We start from the raw sequence: 27,938 nt of genomic DNA on the forward strand, positions 1-27,938 counted from the left end.
ACGGTTTTCTCACAATTCTTATGTTATTTTCACCCCACTATTTATAACAGCATACAAAATGACTGTTGTCTCGGATTTTTCCCAGCTGGCAATGCGGCCGAGACCTGACTCACTAGTCAGCTGATGACAGGGAGCCTGTCTGCTTCAATGGGTGGAGGGATCAATCTGCAACTAAAGCAACAGCTCTAGGCACCTTGATCGAAAACCACAGGTCTTTTGTTTCAATGGGTGGGGTGGCTGATGTGTGAGAGGGAGGAAAATGGCATTGTGGGATTTGTAGTCAAAAAATCATAAGTCAAACAGGAAATACAAGTTCACAAAAAGCTAGCCACAGTGTTAGGGTAATCTCATGACACAGCCATTTAGCCCCAAGACAAGTGCAGATCCTTCCTAAGAATGTCCATTACTGTCTGTCAGGTACGTACTAAAGTCACCTTATGGTGGATAACCCCTTTAAACAACACAATGTAACTCCAAGTCAATCACACTTCTGTGAAATTACACTGTCCACTCAGGAAGCAACACTGACAATCAATTTCACATGCTGTTGTGGAAATGGAACAGACAACAGGTGGAAATTATAGGCAATTAACAAGACACCCCCAATAAAGGAGTGGCTCTGCAGGTGGTGACCACAGACCACTTCTCAGTTCCTATGCTTCCTGGCTGATGTTTTGGTCCCTTTTGAATGCTGGCGGTGCTTTCACTCTAGTGGTAGCATGAGACAAAGTCTACAACCCACACAAGTGGCTCAGGTAGTGCAGCTCATCCAGGATGGCACATCAATGCAAGCTGTGGCAAGAAGGTTTGCTGTGTCTGTCAGCATAGTGTCCAGAGCATAGAGGCACTACCAGGAGACAGGCCAGTACATCAGGAGACACGGAGGAGGCCGTTGGAGAGTAACAACCCAGCAGCAGGACCGCTACCTGCGCCTTTGTGCAAGGAGTAGCAGGAGGAGCACTGCCATTGTTCTGCAAAATGACCTCCAGCAGGCCACAAATGTGCATGTGTCCACTCAAACGGGTCATAAACAGACTCCATGAGGGTGATATGAGGGCCTGAAGTCCACAGGTGGGGATTGTGCTTACAGCCCAACAACGTGCAGGACGTTTGGCATTTGTCAGAGAACACCAAGATTGAAAAATTCGCCACTGGTGCCCTGTGCTCTTCACAGATTAGTCTGGAGATGCCATGGAGAACGTTCTGCTGCCTGCAACATCTTCCAGCATGACTGTTTGGCAGTTGGTCAGTAATGGCGTGGGGTCGCATTTCTTTGGGGGGCCGCACAGCCCTCCATGTGTTTGCCAGAGGTAGATGAGGTAGATGAGGTGAGACCATATGCTGGTGTGGTTGGCCCTGGATTCCTCCTAATGCAAGACAATGCTAGACCTCATTAGTGATGTCGCAAACATAACATTTTCGGTTCGCGACCAGCGAACGCGAACTTCCGCAAATGTTCGCGAACCGGGTGAACCGCCATTGACTACAATGGGCAGGCGAATTTTAAAACCCACAGGGACTCTTTCTGGCCACAATAGTGATTTAAAAGTTTTTTCAAGGGGACTAATACCTGGACTGTGGTGTGCTGGAGGGGGATCCATGGGAAAACTCCCATAGAAAATTACATAGTCGATGCAGAGTCTGGTTTTAATCCATAAAGGGCATAAATCACCTAACATTCCTAAATTCTTTGGAAAAACGTGCTTTAGCCCCCTTTAGGCATCACATAGTTAGATCCCCCCATTAGGCAGCACATAGTTTGAGCACCCCTTTAGGCAGCACATAGTTAGATCCCCCCTATAGGAAGTACATAGATTCCCCCATGTTAGGCAGCACATAGTTAGAGCCCCCCTTTAGGCAGCACATAGTGGGATTTGAACCCAAGGCCCCAGCACTGCAAGGCAGCAGTGCTAACCTCTGAGCCACCATGCTACCCTTAGCATACATCTAATATGCACGGTTGCTAAAATGGACAGAGATGTCAGCAGAGAGTACCAGAAAAATTAGGCATGTACACATGGCTCAAAAAGTTGGTATTGTTGCAGCCGCTGCTGTAGCAGCAGCCAGAAAAATTGCAGCAGCATAAAAAGTGCAGCACCAGAGGCCAGAAAAATTAGGCATGTACACTTGGCTGAAAAACAAGAACAAGCGCATATCCAAGAGTCCAGAAGACTCTATAATGCAGGACGGAGAAACACACAAAGAAATTCTTTTCTAAATAACATTTTTAATCAAATAAAGAAACAGAGTTCTTCCCTGTCTGTATTTTACTTTTGAAAATTTAAGTTAAAAAATCACACGCAACAAGCGTTCCTTTGTGTAATGGTTACTACTCTTGAAAATTCAAGTTTAAATTATCACAAGAGGAAGGCATAGATGCTATGGACTGGCCCGCCCGTTCCCCAGACCTGAATCTGATTGAGCACATCTGGGACATGATGTCTCGCTCCATCCACCAATGCCACATTGCACCACAGACTGTCCAGGAGTTGGCGGATGCTTTAGTCCAGGTCTGGAAGGACATCCCTCAGGAGACCATCCGCCACCTCATCAGGAGCATGCCCAGGCATTGTAGAAAGGTTCTACGGGCACGTTGAGGCCATACACACTACTGAGCCCCATTTTGACTTGTTTTATGGACATTACATCAAAGTTGGATCAGCCTGTAGTGTGGTTTTTCACTTTGATTATGAGAGTTGCTCCATATCCAGACCTTCATGGGTTGATAAATTTGATTTCCATTGATAATTTTTGTGTGATTTTGTTTTCAGCACATTCAAGACGAAACTATTTCACACGATTAGTTCATTCATTCAGATCTAGGATGTGTTATCTTAGTGTTCCCTTAATTTTTTTGAGCAGTGTATATATATTGATATGTAAAAAAGTCAAGAAAGAAGAGCAAAGGGGAGAACGGTAACAAAGTATTTGTAAAGTGACATAACTACTTGTGTAGATGTATTCCGTACAATGTTATTACCAACAAAAAAGTACTTGGAAGATAAGATTACAAAAAATGTTAGATGACTTCTTGTCTAGAACTTATCAAGCTGTGTCAAATGATTGTTAAAGAGCTCATGTTAGATATGCTCTCGTATCAAATAGACTATCAGTGTCACAATATTTTTACAGTCATGAACAGCAGTTACAGAAAAACTGACAGCAAGTTTACCCACACTGAATCCAGTACACAACTTTTTAGTGCAGGTGAATAAGATTACAATGAGGTATCACAGGTATTACATACCCGGATCCGTGGTCCGTTTTCAGAGATACCCGAGTTATTAGCCGGCATGGCTAATCTGGAACTGGCATAGCCAGCTTCCCTGCCTCCACCCCCCCTTGCCAATCTTCCTCCCGGATTATTGGCAAGTTGGCAACCTTCTGTTTGCCTCAAACTGGGCAGCCTGGCACTGCAGCTCTGTTTTTACTTTTAGGGAACGTTCACACATACAGGATCCTGCGCAAATTTGATGCGCAGGATTTGTAACTGCAAATCAAAACCTGTGCTCGGTCATTTAGTTTACATTGAAATCTGCAGCAGAAAATCCTGTGCATCAAATTCTGCCCACAAATCTGCGTACGTGTGAACGTACCCTTATTAGTTATTGAGTTGTGGCACCACGGGGGTGCCAGGAATACCTGATCACTTAGTGACGCCAGGGCACCAATAGCCTAAACATGGCCCGAGTTTGGATGCCTGACTCCTGGGCCAGACACGGGGAGAAAGAAAGAAACACACCGACGTCAGGTTACGGATAACTGCCTTTTACTGAACAGGGTGCAGATGTTATTACATGCTAACAGTATGGTGAAGAGTCAAGAGGATGCAGTGTAACCCCTTGGGAGCCCTGTTGCCTTGCTGGGACTTGCAGTGCTTTTTACCCAATAGATTAATACTGACTTGATATGAGACTGAAGATTTATTTAGGCCGCTAGGGTTCTGAAAAGGTCCTGTGACTTTCTCTGTCAGTGCTTGAATTTCCACTGTCAGGGTGATCCTTGCAGAGTGGCTGGATAAGTCTTGAGAGGAGATTTGTTCTGGACTTCTCTCCAAGCTTCTCCACACGCATCTCACACCTTTACCACACAGTGTTTATGAAAAATATAATAAATATTTGATAAAGTGCTTAAACAATTGAAACGCAGCAGTTTGTCTCTCAGGGGGCCCAACATCTGTGCCACTGGTCTGCCCGAGGAAGTCCGCAGCCCACAGGACAGCCTTTGGTGGGGGGACAGCACAGAGTTACAGTAAATAACCTAGGCCAACTTGTGGCTCTCTCCTTTGGACTGCAACCCTACTGTGTGCTTGGAAAGCAGAATAGTGAGTTCTGATTGGTGTCCGTGGGGACTGTTGCTGAGGGATCCCACCTCTTGTAGAATGAATTTGCATATTCCTATGATAGTCACATAAAAACTCTGTGTGCTACCTTTCATTGATCTCCTGCAGAAAAAGTCAAGTGGTCACTATATGCCTCTCTGTGGCTTAGTCGGTGCCTTCCTCAACTTAAAATCCTTTGTGGCTCAGCTACATGGGATCATCACACATGTACTTTTCAATTATTGCAAGTAAACTTTTACCTTTTAACTGAAGTCCAATCCTTTTAGCTGCCGATAGTTGTCACCCGTACGATACAGCCAACACATACTGCATATAGAGTGGGTTCAGCTCCTGAGCCAGCAGTTATATTCAATGGATGCCGCGCCACCGTAAAAAAAAAAAAAAATAAACATATATCAGCAGCCAGGAAGAGGTTAATTTTATATCAGGTGCACTTAAACCCATTTCCCCTCTTTTTTCACAGATGTTCCACGATTTCTGTGCAGTACTCGGCATTTGTTTAGAACGCTAGGTGCGGGCGGCAGGTTTGTGACGGCCATGCCCCCTCGTTGCGTCACGCCATGCCCCCTCAATGCAAGTCTATGTTCTGAACTCTGGGGCAGCGGAGTACCCCTTTAAATGCTATGGTCACTATTAAGTGGGGTTAATTGTCTGGGATCAGAATTATCTCCAATCCTAACCATTGCCCCAGTATGCCAGCTGTTAATTGCATCCAGCACCCACTAATGATGGAATAGATCCAGCACCTGTGCCAACACCATCACCATGCTTTAATAGTTTAGTGATTCATGGGAATAACCTGTTTACCCTACTATACTTTATAGGTTTGGAAAAGATTTTAGACAATGTATTCTGAAATCTCAGTTCTTTGTTTAGAAAAAAAAATACACCATTTTGCAGGGAATTTATTTTTTATTTTTTTCATTTTGATCACATCCAATTTTCTATTCTTGGCAAGAACAGATATATATATATATATATATATATATATATATATATATACATATAAATAGAGAGAGAGCTCCTAGAGACTGCCTATCCACCCTACATTCGTATACTGTACAAGCAGAATATTGTCAGGTGGGGGATTTGTTTGTTTGCAACTTTTTATCTTTTTATTACACTAATTAAAGCATCATTATCTATCCATTACTTTAACTATATAGTAATTAGAAGACAGGAAGAAGAGAAGAGGGTAAGGCCCCTTTCAGACTACCGTTGTTCCCCGTCGAGAACGGCCATCAAAGTATTTTTCTTTTGACTTTAACGGCCGTTCTCATGAAAGGGGGAGCAACGGGCAACAACGGGTCCTGGTGGCTCCCATTTACTATTATGGGGGCCGCCGGGCGCCGTTATGAATAGCGAGAGAAAAAGACGGCACATGCAGTATTTATTTCTCCCGCTATTCTGCCCGGCTCTCCCGACGGCCATCCCACTGCCGTGTACTAACGGCAGTGTGAAAGAAGCCTAAGAAATGGATATAGGTCCCTTTCTTGATCTTTCTCTCTATCTCTCATTCTCTAGCGGTGCATTTGCCATAACAAATCAAATTGCTGCTTTCATATTTTTTCAGTAAAAATTACAAAAAGCTGTGATCTGAGTGGATGCTATGGACAGATTTACAGTACATGATGCCTTTATATAGTTTTGCATGTGTGGTGGGTTTTTCGTTTTTCTGCTTTCGTTTTATTTTATTTATTTTTTAAATCTTAAAATGTATAATAACCAAAAAAGAAGGGCGCAAAATACTGACCTATGGTCCAACCTTGTCTCTGGCATACAGAGAAAAACAAATAATACCCAAGAGAATTGCACAGAGACACAAAGTAGTGAAAAAGTATATATAATCTTTATTAGTGATGACTAGTTAAAAACAGAATTAAAAGGAACGACAATGGACAGACTACTGAGGCGTCTGGATAAGGGGAAGAGACAAACCTGGGCTATAACACATCAATAAAAAATGGGAGAGAATAAATGGACCCCCATCCGGGTGTATATACATGTAAAGGGTATAGGCTGTACAAAAATATACTAGCAATGACATACCAACATATTTAAACATATACACTCAGAATGGCTGTATAGATGTAAATCCAGTATTGCACAATGCCCAGAGAAAAAAGTTTTTATGACCGCACCATGGAGTAAGACAATGAGTAAAGTATACAATTATGAGAGTGATAAGCGGGTAAAAGGATAGAGAGTCCCAGGAACCGGGATAAGACATACACAAATGTTCAACAATCGCCGGAATCCTGGAAAATCTGACTCAAGTATAAATCACCCATCTCACATCACAAGAGCATACAGCGGACATCTTACCCTAAGCCAGAACGCCACCCCTACAACGTTGTTTCGCAACAAGCTTCCTCAGGGAGTATATGGTATGAGAGGGAGGTAGATATTTATATACATGTGTAGCCAATAGAAATACAAGATACAAACAAAACAATTAGAGCACCTGAGAGGGGAATCAATGTGGACCGGCGTCCGGACGCCATTACAGTCATCACTGCGCATGTTCGGCGTGATGATGATGCAGTGCGTCCACTGCGTCACCACGCCGAAAACTCATAGCAGAACTCCGTACTAACGGAAGGGTATGGGATGTGCGGCGAAATCTCGCGCATGCGTGTCACGCTGGGACAGCACGTGACGGCCATCTTGGGTGTGGGAAAAGGAGCTGGCAGTACTATTGCGAACATCTTTGGGAAAAACATACAGCAGATAGAAGTGAAGTGTGTGCGAAAACGTGAGAAAAACAGTGACATGCATCAGGTGATATGTGCAAAACCAAAGTGCCATACCGTGATTATGTGCATAAGTGCAGTACATATATTGCAGTGACAGCCAAATATGACAGTATAGAGATATATAACAAATATATCTGTAAAAAATATATGTGAAGATAAGACCTAAATGTATATATAAAGATGTGTAACAAGTGCAAATATGTATGTGAAATGTGCGGATGATATTAATCGATATGTGCGAACACATTTATGTGAAAAGGGCTCACTATAGAAATATGTGTGAGGTGATAAAGGGTACATGTAGATGAATATACACCAATAGATTAACGTGAGCCACAAAGGACTCACTGGAGAATATTCAGATGATGTGATAGAGGATACGTCTACTGACATATTTATATGAAATGTGAAAAATATACTGTATGCAAATATCGATGAATTTTAGGATGTTGGATCAAGCCAGCCATTTGATGGACTACTGCAAGGATAATTTCATAAGTTCGTATCTTCCATCGGATCCGGTTAGGGTGCCCTGAAGAAAAGAAAAGGGATAGAAAGAGAAGTGGTAAGGAGAAAAAGGAAAAGAGGAAAGCAGAAAGGAGAAAACAGGGGAGCACAAAAACAAGCAAAGGGAAAAACAAAGGAAGAAAATTAAAATTAAAAGGAAAAGGGAAGATAAGGGGGGGAAAAAGAGAAAAAGGGGAGGGGGGGGGGGAAAGGAGGGGGGGAAAAAAAGGGGGGGGGGGGGAAGGAGGAAAAAGAGGAGAGGGACCAGAAAAATAAATGAGAGCAAAAGAGAGAGAAAAAGAAAAAGAAAGAGAAAGAGAGAAAAGGGGGGTACCAAAGGAAAGAACAAAAAACAAAAAACAAAGATGAGACATAATGACTACAGAGGAACAAGTTAAAATTAATTAAAACCATATTAAAGTAGAAAAATTAAAACCGGACCAGCTAGCAATACCAAGGGAATAGGAACAAAATAAATCATGTACGTAGAAACGGCGCAAAACTATTGTGCTCATTGAGCCCAAACGGGGTCACAGTTTTCAGGGTAAAAATCCACCTTGATTCCTTCTGTGCAAGAATTTGGCGCCAGTTACCACCCCTAGGGCCAACCAAGACCCTGTCTATGCCTCTTACCTTGAGGAGTTTGCTATCACATCCATGATGTTCTCGGAAATGACGAGGTATTGTTTTCAAAGTAGATAGATCTTCAGTGTCTCTTGCAGCCTCAATCCCCAGGACATGTTCACGTACCCTTCTCCTCAGTTCTCTAGAGGTGAGACCAACATATATTAGGTGGCAGGGACAAGTGGCGTAATAAATTACACCAGATGTGCAACAATTGATGGTGTGTGTTATAGTAAACTTCTTTTCCCCAGAGGAATTAAAGAATTCTTCAGCTTTCTCAACATTCGGGCATGCTACACATCCCCCACAGGGCCTACAGCCCCATTTGGGACCCTTAGAGCCAAATAGGCCAGTGCTCTGTCTGCTTTTATGGTGGCTGTGCACCAATAAATCTCTCAGATTCTTGGCTCGGCGATATGTGATAGATGGTTGATTGGATAGATATGATTTTAAGACTGGATCCATTGTCAACACCGACCAATGTTTTCTAAGTGCACGTTGTACTTGTCTCCACCTAGTGTTGTACATAGAAATGTACCTCACCTGTGTATCTGATTTCTGTCTCTTTCTCTGGGTCAGAAGAGTAGATCTTGAAGTGGATTTTGCTCTGTTGTATCCCCTTTGGATGTCAGCACTTCTATAACCACGTTCCTGGAAGCGGTCTTTAAGGTCCTTGGCTTGCTGTTCGAAGAACTCCTCATTAGAACATATTCTCCTCATTCTGAGGAATTGACCTATGGGAATATTGGAAATCAGTGACTTCGGGTGGGAGGAGGATGCATGGAGCAACGAGTTAGTTGATGTTTTTTTGCGAAACACATTTGAGTGGATGAATCCACTGTCATCCACGTTCAGGGACACATGCAGAAAGTCAATGTTTTGTCTCCCATATTTATATGTCAATCTGATATTATAGATATTATTATTCAGATTAGACATAAAGATAGACAGCTCATCTGGCGTCCCAGGCCACAAAAACAACACGTCATCTATGAAACGTCCCCATAGGGATATCCTCTCAATTAGGGGTACCGGGTCGATCATAAAGATCCTCCTCTCCCACAACCCCAGAAAGAGGTTGGCATATGAGGGCGCACAAGCCGCCCCCATTGCCGTTCCCTGGAGTTGTAGGTAGAGGAGGTCCCTAAATAGAAAGAAGTTATGAGTAAGTGCATACTGTAATAAGTCCAGTATCAACTTACATAGGTCTGGGTCCAGGTCCGTCATCGAGAGAAAGGTTCGTACCGCTTCCATGCCATCAGTGTGTCGAATGGATGTGTACAGAGATTCAATGTCACAAGTGACTATTAGGGTAGACTCATCCAGCTGTATACCATCCAGTCGCTTGAGGACATCTGTCGTATCCTTAAGATGTGAGGGGAGGGATTCCACAATCGGTTTCAAGTAGTAGTCAATGTACCTGCAAATCGGTTCAGTTAGAGAGTTATTACCAGACACAATCGGTCTCCCAGGGGGATTAACTAACTGTTTATGAACCTTAGGTAAGAGGTAAAGGGTCGCAATCATAGGATGGGTTGGTAGCAAACTTTCCACTTGTTTCCTGCTTAGGACCCCATTCGTGCAAGCCTCATCCAGAATACAAAAAAGATCCTCCTTGTATTTAGTTAATGGATTAAAAGTTAGGCGCTTGTAACACACACCATCTTTTAATTGTCGCAATGCCTCCTTCTCATAAAGGGACCTGGGCCAGAGAACGACATTTCCCCCTTTATCAGAGGGTTTGATGACAATGTCGTCCATTCTGCCCAGGTCCCTTAATGCTTGACGTTGTTTAAACGTCAGATTGTCATGTACTTTTGTAAAGGGAATTTTTTCAAACTCCGCTGAAACTAATTGTACAAAGATGTCTATATTAGGATACTGAGACAGTTGGGGGAATGATCTGGATGGTAATAGTAAGTTTTTTGGAAACTTACCTGTAGCTGTGTCATCCTGTTCTTCCAAAAGTGAATTAAGTGCATCAATTGCTTCGATCTCATCAGCGGTGTGAAGTTGGGCTCCCATTTGGGATGAATGAAATATCTTTTTAAACATCAACTTTCTCGCGAACAGATGTAAGTCCTTTACTGCTGTAAAGCAATCAAAGGGGGATGCCGGTGAAAAAGTTAGACCTAAAGATAAAACCTCTTCCTGTTCTTTAGTTAGTACAGTTTGAGACAAATTAATTACCTTCCGATTGTGGGTGGTACTTCTAGTCCTTGCCCCATCACTGCGTGTATCAATTGTACGTGATCTATTCCGCTGGTAGTTTCTCCTGGTGTCCCGTCTGGGGCTCCTATCAGTAGTTCTGGAGGAGGTAGTGGATTCTGTTCCAGTAGACCTCACTGATGAGACGGAAGGAGAGCGTACACGTCGTTCGGCACTAGATTGTTTCCATTTGTATATCCTGTTATTGACAGCATCATTCAAATCTCTCTGAAATTTTTTGGATTTAGTTAATTTAATCTGCTTCTCCCACATCTTAGCCGTTTCTTCTAACTCTTGTTTAAAAGTAGAAAATTCTTCATTAGAAACCATTTTTTTAATATCACTCTCAACCTTTTCGATCTGTGCGCTCAATTCCATCAAGGTCTTGGTGTTATACTCCATGATGGTAATCATAAATATTTTGGAACAGGTATTACAAGCCTCTTCCCATTTTTTGACACATTCCTCATTATCAAGGCTAAAAGAAGGATAAGTCTGAACTCTCAAGCCCCTCGGGATCAAAGATTTGGTCACATAGTTATCCAACGATGCCCGATTCCACCATACCTTCATCTGACGGTGGAGAAGATTACGCAGTGAAAGCTTGAGTTCCCTTAAATTGCACTGGTCCGCTCCTAAACTGTCCACTGTCGTTCCGGAGAATAAAAGATTAGCTTGCTCCAACCAGGAGACTTCTCTGGCCCGAAAATCCATGACAGGATAATCCTTCTGCAAAAATACAGGAAAAAATATATAATAACCAAAAAAGAAGGGCGCAAAATACTGACCTATGGTCCAACCTTGTCTCTGGCATACAGAGAAAAACAAATAATACCCAAGAGAATTGCACAGAGACACAAAGTAGTGAAAAAGTATATATAATCTTTATTAGTGATGACTAGTTAAAAACAGAATTAAAAGGAACGACAATGGACAGACTACTGAGGCGTCTGGATAAGGGGAAGAGACAAACCTGGGCTATAACACATCAATAAAAAATGGGAGAGAATAAATGGACCCCCATCCGAGTTTTCGGCGTGGTGACGCAGTGGACGCACTGCATCATCATCACGCCGAACATGCGCAGTGATGACTGTAATGGCGTCCGGACGCCGGTCCACATTGATTCCCCTCTCAGGTGCTCTAATTGTTTTGTTTGTATCTTGTATTTCTATTGGCTACACATGTATATAAATATCTACCTCCCTCTCATACCATATACTCCCTGAGGAAGCTTGTTGCGAAACAACGTTGTAGGGGTGGCGTTCTGGCTTAGGGTAAGATGTCCGCTGTATGCTCTTGTGATGTGAGATGGGTGATTTATACTTGAGTCAGATTTTCCAGGATTCCGGCGATTGTTGAACATTTGTGTATATCTTATCCCGGTTCCTGGGACTCTCTATCCTTTTACCCGCTTATCACTCTCATAATTGTATACTTTACTCATTGTCTTACTCCATGGTGCGGTCATAAAAACTTTTTTCTCTGGGCATTGTGCAATACTGGATTTACATCTATACAGCCATTCTGAGTGTATATGTTTAAATATGTTGGTATGTCATTGCTAGTATATTTTTGTACAGCCTATACCCTTTACATGTATATACACCCGGATGGGGGTCCATTTATTCTCTCCCATTTTTTATTGATGTGTTATAGCCCAGGTTTGTCTCTTCCCCTTATCCAGACGCCTCAGTAGTCTGTCCATTGTCGTTCCTTTTAATTCTGTTTTTAACTAGTCATCACTAATAAAGATTATATATACTTTTTCACTACTTTGTGTCTCTGTGCAATTCTCTTGGGTATTATTTAATCTTAAAATGTAGAAAGAACAGGTTAGCGAAAAACCCACTGCGCACATTTTTCATTTATGCGGCATACTAAAATAATATTACATTTTCTTGCAGCTTAAAAAGTTACTCTTGTGTCATAGTCAACAACCAGTACGTAGGAAATGACTTTCCATGGACTTATTTCTCTCTGGTTATAGAGTATGACTGCACAAATTATTGGCTACAATTGTGTCAGAAACTAAACATCTCACACATGAACCTTAAAACAAGTGCGCCAAATAATCTTTTGTTGGGTAAGTAATTTTGAGATATAATAATGTGATCTATTTATATTTATATCCAACAGTGTAGCAAAAAAAAATCTGACTTCAACCAGATATTCCACGTTTTTTATCCCAGAAATTATAATGCATAATACACAATTTTCCTATATTATGTCAGTATTATTTCTGTGCCACTATTTTTACCCTGAACAAAGCTTGAATATACTGTAGTTCCATAACTGTTTTACCCATTATTATCATTTAGATTTGTTATTTATTTATTACATACTTCCTGGGGGTGACCAAATTATCTTCATATGCCCTTACCTTTACCATATCTTGTTTTACAAAGAATATATAAACATAAATGTAATTGAGAAAATTGTCTTGATATTATTGTAATATTTTCCTTAGGACATTGGGGGAGATTTATCAAAGGATTTAGACTGTTTTTTTCTGTCTAAATTTGTTGCACAGAAAGTCGCAGACTAAATATGTGCGACTTTTTTGCGACTTTTTCTATAGAGGTTTTTTAGAACATGATGCATTCTAGTTTATTTTAGACAGAAAAATGCATTGGTGCTGAAATTATCAAAAGCGACTTTTCAGCAACAAATCGCATCGGCTGAAAGTACGCTGAAATGTCAGACCATACTGGAGCAGGTTTAAATACAGTCTAAAGCATAGATCACGAAGTCCGTGCACAGAATTTATCAAGAGTCGTGCGCCTTTTGATAAATTAGGTGCACAATAGACCAGCCTAACCCTCTGTAGTTAGGTCTATATTGATGCGGGACATAGACAGCTTTGATAAATCTCCCCCATTATATTTCTTGTATTGTTAAGATTTCTTTTTTTATTGGACAAATAGGGGTGATTAAATCTGAAATATTTGTTTAGGATGTAATATGAGTACTTTATCTTGACACTCCTAGAAGTCTGCATGAGGCCCCCCACTACTAGACAGCTCTAGTTTTGTCTCATCTGTCCAAAGGACAAGCCACAAAGCTTTTTGGAAAATGTTTCAAACCAACAGCAGCCTAAGGTGTCTTGTTTATCAAGATTTTTCAGTTAACATACTGCACTCAAACCATATGCATGAAGACACGCTCTCTTTGCTGCTCTTTGGTATTTTCTCATCAGCTAAATCAATTTACAATTATACAAAGGGGGGCACAGTCCATGGTAAAGTTCATTTGTGGGCACAATTTATGGGGGGCATAGAGGCACAGTTCATGTAGGGGCACAAACACCTCATTCATTGTTTAAGGAACACAGGGATACAGTTATTTGATACAGGGCACAGTTTGTCAATATTATATTTGGGGACATAGTGCATGACAGCATAATATTCAAGGGCACAGTGTATGGCAGTAATATACCAGTGGCACAGTGTGTGGCAGTATTATACCAGTGGCAGAGTGTGTGGTAGTATTATACTAGAGGCACAGTATGTGGCAGTATTCACAGAGAACAGTAGATTTACGTCCTCTACAATTCAGTCAATATTTCCTTTATGGCCCTGTGGCCGCTAGGTGAACCAGGCCTTAGCGTTCACTTGGACCTTCATCGGATGGCAGATTTGGATAAGCGGACCCTCATTAAAAATAGTTGAGTACGCCTGCCCTAGGGGATAGGGGATAAGTGACAGATTGTAGGGGTCCACCCAATCAAACCCTCCACAATCTCCTGAACAGGACCCCAGCTCTCTGAGAGGAGCATGTGCTGTAGACGGCACACATTTCATTTATTACTATGGGAGTGCCGGAGAGCAGTTTGCTCATATTGACATCTAATGAATAATAAATGGAGATTTAACTTGGACAAAATTCTAAACGCCTTTTTAAGAGGAAATATGTTTTTCTTTTTTATACTGCTTAACAGGCATGTTTCTGTTCTTTTTTTTTTTTTTTTTTGTAAGAAACACCAAAGCACAACCACCAGGGTGGCATTCATATTCCTTATGTGTTGCTGTCATCAGAGCTTTTCAATCACTCAGAATTACTTCACATTCTTGAGTCCAGGTATACTACCTATTATGTGCTTATAGCAATGTTGTCTGAAACCTTACACACTCTTAAAACAAATGTATCTGCTCTAATTTCTTCTTGCTTTTTTCTGCAATGCATCCAATAGCAATTGTTATTCTAATTACTAATGAATCCAGTTTCCACAAGATGTTATATATTACTTATAAATGCTGAAAATATTTAAGTGACCCACTTGACCTGAAAAGAAATTAAAGCAGGAATAAGAAGCATATACATTTGTTAAATACAATGCTTTTGTATTTAAAGGGGTATTCCAGGCAAAAACTTTATATATCAACTGGCTCCAGAAAGTTAAACAGATTTGTAAATTACTTCTATTAAAAAATCTTAATCCTATCAATAGTTATTAGCTTCTGAAGTGAGTTTTTGTTCTCTGTCTAACTGCTTTATGATGATGTCACGTCCCGGGAACTGTGCATGATGGGAGAAAATCCCCATTGGAACTACATGAACTGCATTCCCATCATACACAGCTCCCGGGACGTGACATCATCATAGAGCAGTTAGACAGAAAACAACAACTCAACTTCAGAAGCTAATAACTATTGGAAGGATTAAGATTTTTTAATAGAAGTCATTTACAAATCTGTTTAACTTTCCGGAGCCAGTTGATATATAAAAAAAAGTTTTTGCCTGGAATACCCCTTTAAACCATATCTACAAGCAACATATCAATCAGGGATCTTACAGTTACACATTATAGCAAATTGTGGGCTTGCTTAAAACATGATAAATTAATGTCAAAGTAAGCATAACAAGTAACAATATAATGTTACAGTATGCATCGTTGCTTGTTGTGTGGTGCAAAACATGATTTACCATATTAAATATTTAGGACACCACAACAGAAAATAAGCTTTTCAGGCAATGTAAATTTACTTCATCTAATGGAAATTGACAAGTTTATAAAAGTTCTTCAGAAAGCATTTTGCAGCACGAGCTGTAAATATGGCCCTGAGTGTGTGGAGCAAACAGTAGTCGGACAGGTCCCCAGCAGAAGTACTATACTGTAGTTCAAAAGTGGACTATGGGGAAGATTGATCATTATTTGTGCAGTGGAAAAGTTGCCCATAGCAACCAATCAGATTGCTTCTTTCATTTTTGAGAAGACCTCTGAGAAATAAAAGAAGTGATCTGATTGGCTGCTATGGGAAACTGGTAAATTTTTCCTCTGCACAAGTTTTGATAAATTTCCTCCATAGTTACTACTGGCTATGATAGAAATGTGTCATAACAAACAGTGTCTCATAACAGTTTGCTGAGTATGGGGCTGCTTAGCTGCAAATTAGTCATATGATTTGTATTGACCCCTGTCCACTGCCACAATCCTCTAATGGGCATGTGGGCATCAGAACTGGAACATTAGCTGTCAGATGAATGACTACTATATTTTCCGATCGCCCCACACAAACGTTTGGCACAGGTTAACATTTATGTTTAGGGAGAGAAGGGGCTAGCCCCTGCTGGACAGCTCTGGCTCTGGCGTATCTCGGAGAACATAAGGGACAGGCAGTTTAAAGTAAACATGCCCAACCTTTATAAAGAGTATACGGGATTGGATTGGGATTCTTTAAATGGAATCAGTCATTAGTAAAACAAATTAATATGTTATAGATTACCCTATTTGAATTACTTATTTAAAGGGGTACTCCACTTGAATTATTTTATTTTATTTTTTTATCAACTGATGCCAGAAAGTTAAACAGATTTGTAAATTACTTCTATTTGAAAATCTTAAAGGGGTACTCCACTGGAAAACTTTATTTTTTATTTTTATTTTTTTTAATCAACTGATGACAGAAAGGAGAACAGATTTGTAAATTACTTCTATTAAAAAAATCTGAATCCTTCTAGTACTTATAAGCTTCTGTATGCTTCACAGGAAGTTCTTTTCTTTTATAATTTCCTTTTTGTCTGACCACAGTGCTCTCTACTGACACCTCTGTCCATGTCAGGAACTGTCGAGAACAGGATATGTTTGCTATTAGGATTTTCTCCTACTCTGGACAGTTCCTAAAATAGACAGAGGTGTCAGCAGAGAACACTGTGGTCAGACAGGAAGGAAATTCAAAAAGAAAAGAACTTCCTGTGGAGCATATAGCAGCTGATAAGTACTGGAAGGATTAAGATTTTTAAATAGAAGTAATTTACAAATCTGTTTAACTTTCTGGCACCAGTTGATTTGGAAAAAAAAAATGTTTTCCAGTGGAGTACTCTTTAATATACTTCCTAATAAAATGTTGTAACTTTATGTGTTAAATTAACCCTTAAAAGTTTAGCCACCAGGGGTCCTCCTTCTGGTCCTGCCCGCAGACCTGCTTGTAAATTGTCTCCTGCAGTAGCCTCGCAGAGAGAGAGAAGTCAGGAAATGCAGGTGTGACCTCAGCTCAGCATAGTGTATAGAGTATATATTAGCATTCAGAGCGGGGGGGGGGGGGGTCTCAGCTAATCACAGCCCATCCCACAATGAATTGCCCTAGGCTGTATGTAGCAGAGTGAGGTAGGAGGTTCTTTCAGATGATGTCACACCTGCTGGGAATGCCCCTTCCCAGTCTGTGGAGCTCAGTGAGACTCAATATCAAGGTAGAAAGCAAAAAAAAAAAATTATGAAAAATAAAGGCAGGGGGTGGTTTATCATGATGGGGGGGGAGTGAACTGGGAGGATTAAAAACTGTATCAAGATCATGACAGGTACTCTTTAAAGGATCTGATGTTAAGAATTTGATGCCAGATAGTACAGGACACCTTCAGAGGTTTTGTGGAGTCCATGGCTTGATGGGTGAGATAATGTTTTTTTATGTTTACTGCTAAACATGAATCAATTGGTCAAATGTGAGGTAACAAAAGTGATATTAAGAATTTCTTTTAGGTTGAACTCTTTAAACTTTTCAACCTTACAAACTATGTTACTATGTTTTGTATGTATAACATTTGTTGTTGAGTTTGGCAAGGTTTACTCCCTCAGTGTGCTTCTCGTTAGAGTGAAGGTTCCTTGTAATAAGTGTATAAAGATGGATTGTTGCCAAAAAATAAATAACATTATTTTTTTTTATCTTTATGTAACAGACATAACATAACATTTATTGAGAGGAGCTGCAACACATCTGTACATTTATTTGGAAATAAAAACCATTGTGCCATAATAACAGTTGATGTTTCCACTGCCATTATTATACAGGTATTAATATAATGTGTTTAAAAATAGAAATACATTTCTATATAAAATAAAATGTTTAATTTTCTCCTATAAAAATTAGTTTGTTGACTGTTGACTTTCATTGTGATTATGTGCTATTGAATTTTATGCCTTGTTTAGCACAACGATCATAGGTGAGTGCGTTTCATTAGTAATGCCGGTTGGGAAATGATTTCCAGTAATATTATACCATCCACCATCGTACCAACACAGAGCTAACATTAACACTCATGTTAATTGGTCACTGGCCACCTCCACAGTTGGTCAAAAGTTATCATGTGGCTGGTTTATCTTCATTTTATATTTTTTTTTATATTTGTGTTTCCGTTTTCCTTTTTTCCTTATTTTATGTAAAATCACATTATTATTATTTCAATCAGAGGCTTGATGGAGGCTTGAACAGAGATTCTAACAGCAGTGCAAACAGAGGCTCTAAATGGAGATTATATTTTTATTATACCCACAAAATGAAAACCATATAAGGCTCAATTCTCCTCTTTGGAGGTACAATGCCCGTTTGTTCACTCTGTTGAGGCTTGTGCATGCCTATACAAATGCAGAAAAGTCTGCCATGATTTTAAAATGTCCATTTAAAGCACTGAAAAACAGAGGTAGGGATTGTTTAGATTTGCCTCTAGAGAATTACAACAGGAAATTGACTCCCTTTGATGTGAGAAATGGTATTAGAAATTCAATCCAAAGTACTTTAGGGCCAATTAGCTAAAAACATAAAAAAAGGGATATGCTGAACAGAACGAATATACAAGAAGAAAGCACTATGTGAATGCATTTTCTTAAAGGGTATAGCCACAGAAGTGACCAGCTCATGTGGACTAAACAACATCCTTATATGGAGGCCATGGCTACACAATTTACTGGCAAAGTCACGTAGATATTGGCCACTGCCTGAGGATGTGATTTTGGCCATATGCAAATGGGAGCTTTGTGGCTTCACTTTAACATAAAGAAGTTGGAAAATACAGGGTGGGCCATTTATATGGATACAGCTTAATAAAATGGGAATGGTTGTAATATTAACTTCCTGTTTGTGGCACATTAGTATATGTGAGGGGGGAAACTTTTTAAGATGGGTGATGACCATGGCAGCCATTTTGAAGTTGGCCATTTTGAATCCAACCTTTGTTTTTTCAATAGGAAGAGGGTCATGTGAAATTCCCAATAAGTTTGATGTGTCACAAGAATAACAATGATGTGCTTGGTTTTAAGGTAACATTATTCTTTCATTAGTTATTTACAAGTTTCTGACCACTTATAAAATGTGTTCAATGTGCTGCCCATTGTGTTGGATTGTCAATGCAACCCTCTTCTCCCACTCTTCACACACTGATAGCAACACCGCAGGAGAAATGCTAGCACAGGCTTCCAGTATCCGTAGTTTCAGGTGCTGCACATCTTGTATCTTCACAACATTGACAATTGCCTTCAGATGACCCCAAAGATAAAAGTCTAAGGGGTGTCAGATCGGGAGACCTTGGGGGCCATTCAACTGGCCCACGACGACCAAAACACAATGTGTTTCCCTCTTTATGCACTGAACTTGGCATGTTCCCTGAGTTTTTCCAGCAAGATGGTGCACCACCACATTATAGGTGTCAGGTCCGAGCATTCCTAGATGAACAGTTTCCTGGTAAGTGGATTGGTCATCGTGGGCCAGTTGAATGGCCCCCAAGGTCTCCCGATCTGACACCCCTTAAACTTTTATCTTTGGGGTCATATGAAGGCAATTGTCTATGCTGTGAAGATGCGAGATGTGCAGCACCTGAAACTATGGATACTGGAAGCCTGTGCTAGCATTTCTCCTGCGGTGTTGCTATAAGTGTGTGAAGAGTTGGAGAAGAGGGTTGCATTGACAATCCAACACAATGGGCAGCACATTGAACACATTTTATAAGTGGTCAGAAACGTGTAAATAACTTATGAAAGAATAAATTTACGTTAAAACCAAGCACATCATTGTTTTTCTTGTTAAATTCCCAATAAGTTTGATGTGTCACATGACCCTCTTCCTATTGGAAAAAACAAAAGTTGGATTCAAAATGGCTGACTTCAAAATGGCCGTCATGGTCACCACCCATCTTGAAAAGTTTCCCCCCTCACATATACTAATGTGCCACAGACAGGAAGTTAATATCACCAACCATTCCCATTTTATTAAGGTGTAGCCATATAAATGGCCCACCCTATATATATTTTTTTTTTAATCAACTGGTGCCAGAAAGTTAAACAGATTTGTATATTATTTCTATTAAAATCTTAATCCTTACAGTACTTATCAGCTGCTGTATGCTCCAGAGGAAGTTGTGAAGTTCTTTTCTGTCTGACCACAGTGCTCTCTGCTGACACCTCTGTCCGTGTCAGGAATTGTCCAGAGTAGGAGCGAATCCTCATAGCAAACTTCTCCTGCTCTGGACAGTTCCTGGACAGAGGTGGTAGCAGAGAGCACTGTGGTCAGACTGAAAAGAACTACACAACTTCCTATGGAGCATACCGCAGCTAATAAGTACTGGAAGAATTAAGAATTTTATATAGAAGTAATTTACAAATCTGTTTAACATTCTAGCACCAGATTATTTGAAGAAGAAAAAAAGTTTTCCACCAGAGTACCCCTTTAAGCACAATAGCGGCAGTGATGGCAAACAGTATTGTATGCTCAAGGCATCCAATACTCCATGAGCATACACATGATATTATCTAGATACACACATTTCTATGCACCCATAAAATTAGCATCCAAAGTCAGTGCTTCTAAAACTTTGCAAGCCCTCATAACAGACCTGCAATTTAGTACTAGCCGGAGAGCCCCTTATATAGGACTAGGCACTTAGTTAGAGACCACCTTAAAAGGGCATATCAATCATTCATTTTATCAGCCAAGGCTTCACAAATTCTAAAAATACTTGTATAACCTAGTTACTAATTTACTTTATGTACAGAGCTATAATTTAGTCCATAAGCATTGTAGAGTATATTAATTTTCATTGTATGATAGTACTGGGCACTGTTGAATACTGTTATTTATACAGCTGTATGGCACTTATATTATCACTTTTATTATCACAGTTTTACCATCATGTAAGACCCTAATAATGATGCAATATTAGGTATGATTACATGTAAAGTGTATAACAGTATACAATACTGGGAAGTGGTAATACATTTTCAAACATTTTCTATTGTTGGGACATCCCTTGTAGGTCTTTTGTGCAGCATTTTTATTGGATTACTAATGTAAAGAACAGCTTTGGGAAATATTTTAGGCGTAATAACATAAAGATCTGGACACATTGCCATTACTCATGATGTTTCCCTAGCCGGCAAACCCCTCCCTCCCAATCCTTTTTCCCATTGTCATACATAACAGTTACGGTACTTAAAGAATCAACCTTTGTAAACACTTTTGACCTGGTACCATGTGTAGACATGTAGAGCCTGGGAGGATAGTGATCTCTGTAATTCTTGGTATGTTTATTTATTCAGGGAAAGATAAGGAGCAACCCAATTCCAAAACAAGCCTTACAGATGGGTATAGGAAAACAAGAACAATAACCATGCTATAAAAATATATACCTGCTAGCTATAGGTGTACTGAAAATATTTGCTTGACAATAGTGAACAATCTGATCTGTGGTATACCTTAGTGTTTATAAATAAATTTTTATAGTCTTTGTACATTTTAGTCATGTCCATAGAATAAATGATTTACAGTATTAGGAATAAAGATTTGACCCTTAAAATGTAAAAGCACATGTAATTATTTGAGCTGTAAAGCTATCTATTTCTTCTACGTAATTTCCTTTACTTTATTGGTATGAGGGGTATTGTCCAGGAAAGTGACACCCTAACTGGATTAAGTGTTGATAACAGATATCCTATTAAATATGTATGTGGATTTAGACAAATGAGAGTGCTAGATCTTGCTATTACAACTGATAGGTAACTGGAATATTAGAGCCTATCAACTGACCTTTGATACTTTTAGGTTATATTGCATTTGTGTTCAGGGCTCCAGACCCGTAGTAGTGCCTGAAGACACTACATACATACCTGTACATAACTTCACCTAACGGTCTGAGTTGTGCCATAACCGCGTATTGAGGGCACGCCTATAGAGGGCATACCCTATGGTAAAAGAATAAATTAAGGGAGGGTTGGGTGGGTTCCACCAAATCACGTACGCTCCACCCGAGCAGAGAAGGGGAAGTTATATAATCACGCCCCTCCCTTAATCCCTACAAGCCCCACCCAGAGGTGCAAGGGATGCAAGATACTTACGCCGCTCGCACAAATACAGCCCATTGGGCTTTATACTTGTGTTCAGGGCTCCAGACCCGTACTAGTGCCTGAAGACACTACATACATACCTGTACCTAACGCTCTAAGTTGGGCCATAACTGCGTATTGAGGGCACACCTATAGAGGGCAAAAAGCAACCATGATAGTTTGAATAATAATTCATAATTACCCAACACACCTCTAGCATCAAGCTTCTCGTACCCCAAAGTATACTCTACCTTACATGCCAGAAATAGCAATTGCCAACCAGTGAGTACTAGAGGCGGTACCTGGACCTGATAAGCTGTGGCAGTAACATCCTTGTGAAAGAACTACCTGTCTGTAACAACAGGAACTGACAGATATATATTAACTGAAACACTTATTAACCTGCATAGCTGTAACCTCACTACAAAGGGCCACTGATGGAATAGCTTTATGGTATGCCCAACAAGCCCCAATTGCCTGCTGTTTAAGAGGCAAAAAAACAAACCATCAGGTAAGTGACAAGCATCTACATGCTAGACCACGTGGGGTCATATCGTGAGTTGACCGAATAAGACTCCTTACCTGAAGATTTAGACTGTACCGTACAGATGTACCCAAACTGCCAATCATTCTGACCCAACTAGTCTACTGGGGTGATGACCCTATGTAACCATCGACCTGTAGATGTGACAGGTCCAAGTGAAACCATCGTGCCTGTAAACGTGACAGGTCTAACTGAACCATCGTTTCTGTAAACGTGCCAGGTCTAAGTGAAACCATCGTACCTGTAGACGCAACAGGTCTAAGTTAAACCATCGTGCCTGTAGACGTGACAGGTCTAAGTGAAACCATCGTGCCTGTAATTGTGACAGGTCTAATTTAAACCATCGTGCCTGTAAACGTGACAGGTCAAAATGAAACCATCATGCCTGTAGTCGTGACAGGACTTGCGACCCTCGTGCCTGAAAACGTGACAGGTCTTTGTGAACTTTAGCCATCGTGCCTGAAAAAATGTGACAGGACTTTGTAGCATGATCGTGCCTGTAGACGTGACAGGTTTTTGTGGAATCATCGTGTCTGTAGATGTGACAGGTCTTACGAAACCATCATGCCTGTAGACATGAGAGGTTTTGCGAACCATTGAGCTAACCGCATGCCCAAAATAACATACTAACCGCATGCACTGACCGTGAACACGGTCTTTTACTCCCCGCCATAACATATCCTTTTCCCTGTATTGCCGCTATTTGGAATAAAAGAACTGTTCCTGTTTGTACCAGTCTTCGAGGGGTGAGTGCTGCTTATTTCACTTTCTCTCTTATTTGGATTTCCTGGACTTTGCCATATTGAAGTGTGCACCCCCTATAGAGACTATATGCGGCTGTCATACATAGCCTATGTGCATTTATCCCACACCTGCAATTGTCGGCAGCGCTGCAGTGCCGGATTTATTCTGCCTTTTTTGAAAAAATATCAATACTATGGGGGAGATTTATCAAAACCTGTGCACATGAAGAGTGGTGCAGTTGCCCATAGCAACCAATCAGCTCGCTTCTTTCATTTTTAAAGAGGCCTGTGAAAAATGAAAGAAGTGATCTGATTGGTTGCTATGGGCAACTGGAGAACTTTTCCTCTGGACAGGTTTTGATAAATCTCCCCCTATGAGGGTATGTGCGGTAACCATGCTATGTGCGTATGTACCTGAGGGTATGTGCCGTATAAATGCTATGAGTGTATGGATGGTATAAATGCTATTCAAGTATAACTGTGATGATTGTATGTGCGGTATAAATACCATGACCGTCTGTGCAGCATAACCAGTATGAGCATATGTATAGCATAAACAACATGCTTCACCATTATATGTTTGTTTATTTATTTATAAAAAAAAAAATTATATGCTCAACATCTACATATTCTACACACAAGGCACCTATGCTCAGCATAAATGCTCTCCCATCTACTGTGAAGTAAAAGAGTAATGCACCGTGGTACATGCAATATACACCCATACCTACATATATGTACACACACCTGTATACTACACCACTTTTTTTATTTTTATTTTTTTAAATCAGGCACGGACTATGAGGCAGCTATACTGACATTGCCCGTAAAGCCACATGAACAAGTATAAAACTATTGTGACGGAGCTCTTCACCCACTGGACTGTGATGTCTGGCCCATATGCAAAAAGCGAGTCAGTGCGGGAGCAATCAACCGGCTCCCGTTGTTGCCCACAGCAACCAACCTGTTCCTCCTGACAACGTGCCTCTGCCCCACCAGGCTAACCCCACAGCCCACACATCTCCACTCCCCCCTGTACATTTTAATGAAAACACTTACTCTGTGACCCCATGGGTGATGCGTGCCCAACATCTGGCACTGAGGCAGCTGACGAGCTGCTCCAGAAGCTGAGACCGGCCATCGCAAGCTTGCGCTCTGGAGCACTGCAATCACCAGCAGCGGAGCCCGTAGTGGAATTTAGGCTGCCAGTGAGGCGTCGCTAGGGCTCCCGGTCACTTGGTTACCGAGAACCAATGCAATTGCAGGAGAGTGTAAGGGATTACACTGAATTGGAGAGCATGGAAAATGGTCACGGTTAAGTGTGACCCGTGGGTATCCACAGAATTATTTAGGGGGCAGACATATTTTTAATGTCATCTATTCTCTGCCTCTTCTTGACAGTGTCATGAAAAAAAGAGTTACTTAGTCAATATGCACAGGGTTACTAGACAATGGGTACTCAGGAAAGGGCTGGGCAGCCAATTTTGCTATTGTACATGTGAGACGTAATTGTAGTGCTGCAGTGTTTGCGCTAACCTGCAACTGCTCGATTTTCATCGCAGACATTACCTGCATAGCATGAAAGTCAGTGCCTGGCTCTTGCTTGAGTTCAAACAGTAGGCAATAGCTTGTTCACAATTGTTTGCGTTTCTATCAAAAAAAAATTGTAACAAGCATCCAGGGGGAAAGAAGGGGGCCTACCGCTATTGGATGCACATAATGAGCTAACCAGAGCTGGGCATAATGGAAAGCAAAAAATATATAAAAATTTTATGACTGTGTCAGCAGAATATATATTTATTTATCTATTTATTAAATTATGTTTCCTTTTTTAATTTTTTTATTTTAAGGACCTGGAGGAAATAATGTGTAAAATATCAGCAGAGACCCTTATCTTAAAACTTGTAGCCTTGTCTCTGCAGTACAGCTGCTGCTGGGTCCTCTTATATGATAAGAAGAGTAATCAGTCTGAGTAAGTACTTCTTGTGAGAAGGAATGAAAGTTGGCTCATGAAATGGCATGTGAAAAATAGTAGATAGACAGACTATAGATAGTATTTTATTACCTCATGGCCACAATGGACTTCATGCAGAACATGTGACGTTATAAGACACTATTAACACCAATAATCCACGTCTGGCACAGAAATTCCGATTTCCGTGTCCGCAGAAAGAAGGAACCTGTTCATTCTTTCTGCGGACTCGGAATTACTTATTTCCATTAGGTTTTTACCAAGGTTCTGAATCAGGCAGCATGACATGGATTAATATGCCTCAGATTTTTGTTGCCGATTCAGCAATAGATATGCCATAAGTGTTCTGTGAACTTGCCAGCTATTGAAGGCCTATGAGCATAGCACCACTAGCACGGATTCAAACAGGTAGAGTCTTTCTGCATTGCATGAAGGGAAAGTGAAATGAAATGTGCACTAGCAGGTGTGTAGAGACAATGCAGGAGATTTATCAAAACCTGTCCAGAGAAAAAGTTGCTGAGTTGCCCATAGCAACCAGTCTTTAATTTTTCAGAGGCCTTTTCAAAAATGAAAGAAGTGATCTATCTGATTAGTTGCTATGGGCAACTCAGCAACTTTTCCTCTGGACAGGTTTTGATAAATCTCCCCAAATGATTGTGACTGGTCTCCAGCTTTACTATGGTTGTAACATATTAACAATAACAACTAATTAGAAGATCTGCAACACATTAATTCGGAAAGAAAAGGATTAACAACAAAACTGTACTGTATATGAGAAGCTAAGAGCCCTGTGAAGTTTTCATTTTTCACTGTTGGCATGCTTCAGGTATTGAGAATAAATAATGTGGAGCTCACAAACAAAACAACACAAGGTTAACTGTGGCCCTCTCACCCAGAAGGAGTGAAAAAGGAAATAAACAAATATTAAATAATCACAGTCCTCAGTGTTTCACCTACAAGAGGTGTATGATGGAAATTGATACCAACCAAATAGTGGTGAAAGATATATTTATTATTCACCTATTTTAGACAGGATACAATAATGTCACATCAAAATTACACATAAAAACGGTCCGCTGGGCCCTTGCGGTATTAACCTCTTCAGGACGCCAGGCGTATGCATACGCCCTGCATCCCGAGTCCTTAAGGACGTGGGGCGTATGCATACGCCCGTGGGAATTCCGGTCCCCGCCGCTAGCTGGTTGGGGACCGGACCGGGATGCCTGCTGAAATCATTCAGCAGGCATCCCGGCACATCGCCGAGGGGGGTCCTGATACCCCCCCATGTCGGCGACTGCAGAAAATCGCATGTCAATTCAGAACTGATTCTGACCAATGGCAGTGCAGAACAGTGGGTTGCCATGGAAACCCACCGTTCTGCCCACCCCTGGATGTCGGGAAGAACGGGGGGAGAAGATGGAGATCGGTACCTTACCTGAAGATGGCGTGGAGACCGAAGATCATCGTGGAGACTGCGGAGATCCCGGCTCAGGTAGGGAAATGACGGTGGGGGCGGGGGGGGGGGGGAGAATGAAAGTTAAAGTAAAGCGATCTTTACTGTGGAAACCACTAGGAAGGCAGAACTGCAACTCCCAGCGTCTGGGCCTGTCTGGGCATGCTGGGAGTTGTAGTTTTGCAACATCTGGAGGGTCACAGTTTGGAGACCATTGTTACAGTAGTGCCCAAACGGTAGCCCTCCAGATGTTGCCAAACTACAACTCTCAGCATGCCTAGACTGCCCAGGCATGCTGGGAGTTGTAGTTCTGTAACATCTGTCCCTTCAGATTTTGCAATTTTCATGAAATTTTTGAAAATTGCTTCTCTATTTTGAAGCCCTCTAATTTTTTCAAAAAGTAAAAATATGTCCATTTTATGATGCCAACATAAAGTGGACATATTGTATTTGTGAATAAAAATAAAATGTATTTGGAATATCAATTTTCCTTACAAGCAGAGAAATTCAAAGTTAGAAAAATGCAAAATTTTTAAAAATTTCATGAAATTTTGGGATTTTTCCCCCAAAAAGAATGCAAGTATCGACAAAAATTTACCACCAAAATAAAGTAGAATATGTTACAAAAAAACATTCTCAGATTCAGAATATTCGGTAAAAGCGTTTTAGAGTTATTAATGTGTAAAGCGACGGTGGTCAGAATTGCGAAAAAGGGCTCAGTCCTTAAGGTGAAAAAGGGCTGCGTCCTTAAGGGGTTAAAAATGGCAAATCTATAAAATATAGAATATAGAAAATATAGAATATTTTTCTTAATATTCTATATTTTATAGATTGGCCATTTTTAATACCGCAAGGGCCCTGCGGACCGTTTTTATGTGTAATTTTGATGTGACATTATTGTATCCTGTCTAAAATAGGTGAATAATAAATATATCTTTCACCACTATTTGGATGGTATCAATTTCCATCATACACCTCTTGTAGGTGAAACACTGAGGACTGTGATTATTTAATATATGCTTCAGGTATTGCCAGAAAATAGGGTTAGTACATATGTCCTCCTGTTTTACTGTGTCAGTCACTGGTATATGTGATGTTCTTGCCATTTCAGGTACAGTCTTTCAGCTGATATACTCCATGGTGTTTGTTTAACTTATGCAGCTGTAATCATCCTTACCAAAAAATCTGAAGATGTGGATATAAAG

General features: G+C 40.6%; 1 protein-coding gene across 19 annotated transcripts in view; it reads left to right on the top strand.

Annotated features, from left to right (window-relative positions):
• The window catches only part of SHOC1 (shortage in chiasmata 1), a 262,135-nt gene that overhangs the window by 222,654 nt on the left and 11,543 nt on the right, over nt 1–27,938 (top strand). For 18 of the 19 annotated variants that reach the window (XM_056518636.1, XM_056518635.1, XM_056518660.1 and 15 more), the window contains 5 exons: nt 12,345–12,523; nt 14,415–14,517; nt 17,611–17,722; nt 25,159–25,280; nt 27,845–27,938. In XM_056518636.1, the coding sequence (XP_056374611.1) occupies nt 12,345–12,523; nt 14,415–14,517; nt 17,611–17,722; nt 25,159–25,280; nt 27,845–27,938 (610 nt within the window). Of the gene's footprint in view, nt 1–12,344; nt 12,524–14,414; nt 14,518–17,610; nt 17,723–21,238; nt 21,502–25,158; nt 25,281–27,844 lie in introns of those variants that run through there. The other variant, XM_056518752.1, reaches the window with a different exon arrangement.

Source organism: Hyla sarda, chromosome 1, assembly GCF_029499605.1.
Source record: "Hyla sarda isolate aHylSar1 chromosome 1, aHylSar1.hap1, whole genome shotgun sequence".
Taxonomy (NCBI): Eukaryota; Metazoa; Chordata; class Amphibia; order Anura; family Hylidae; genus Hyla; species Hyla sarda.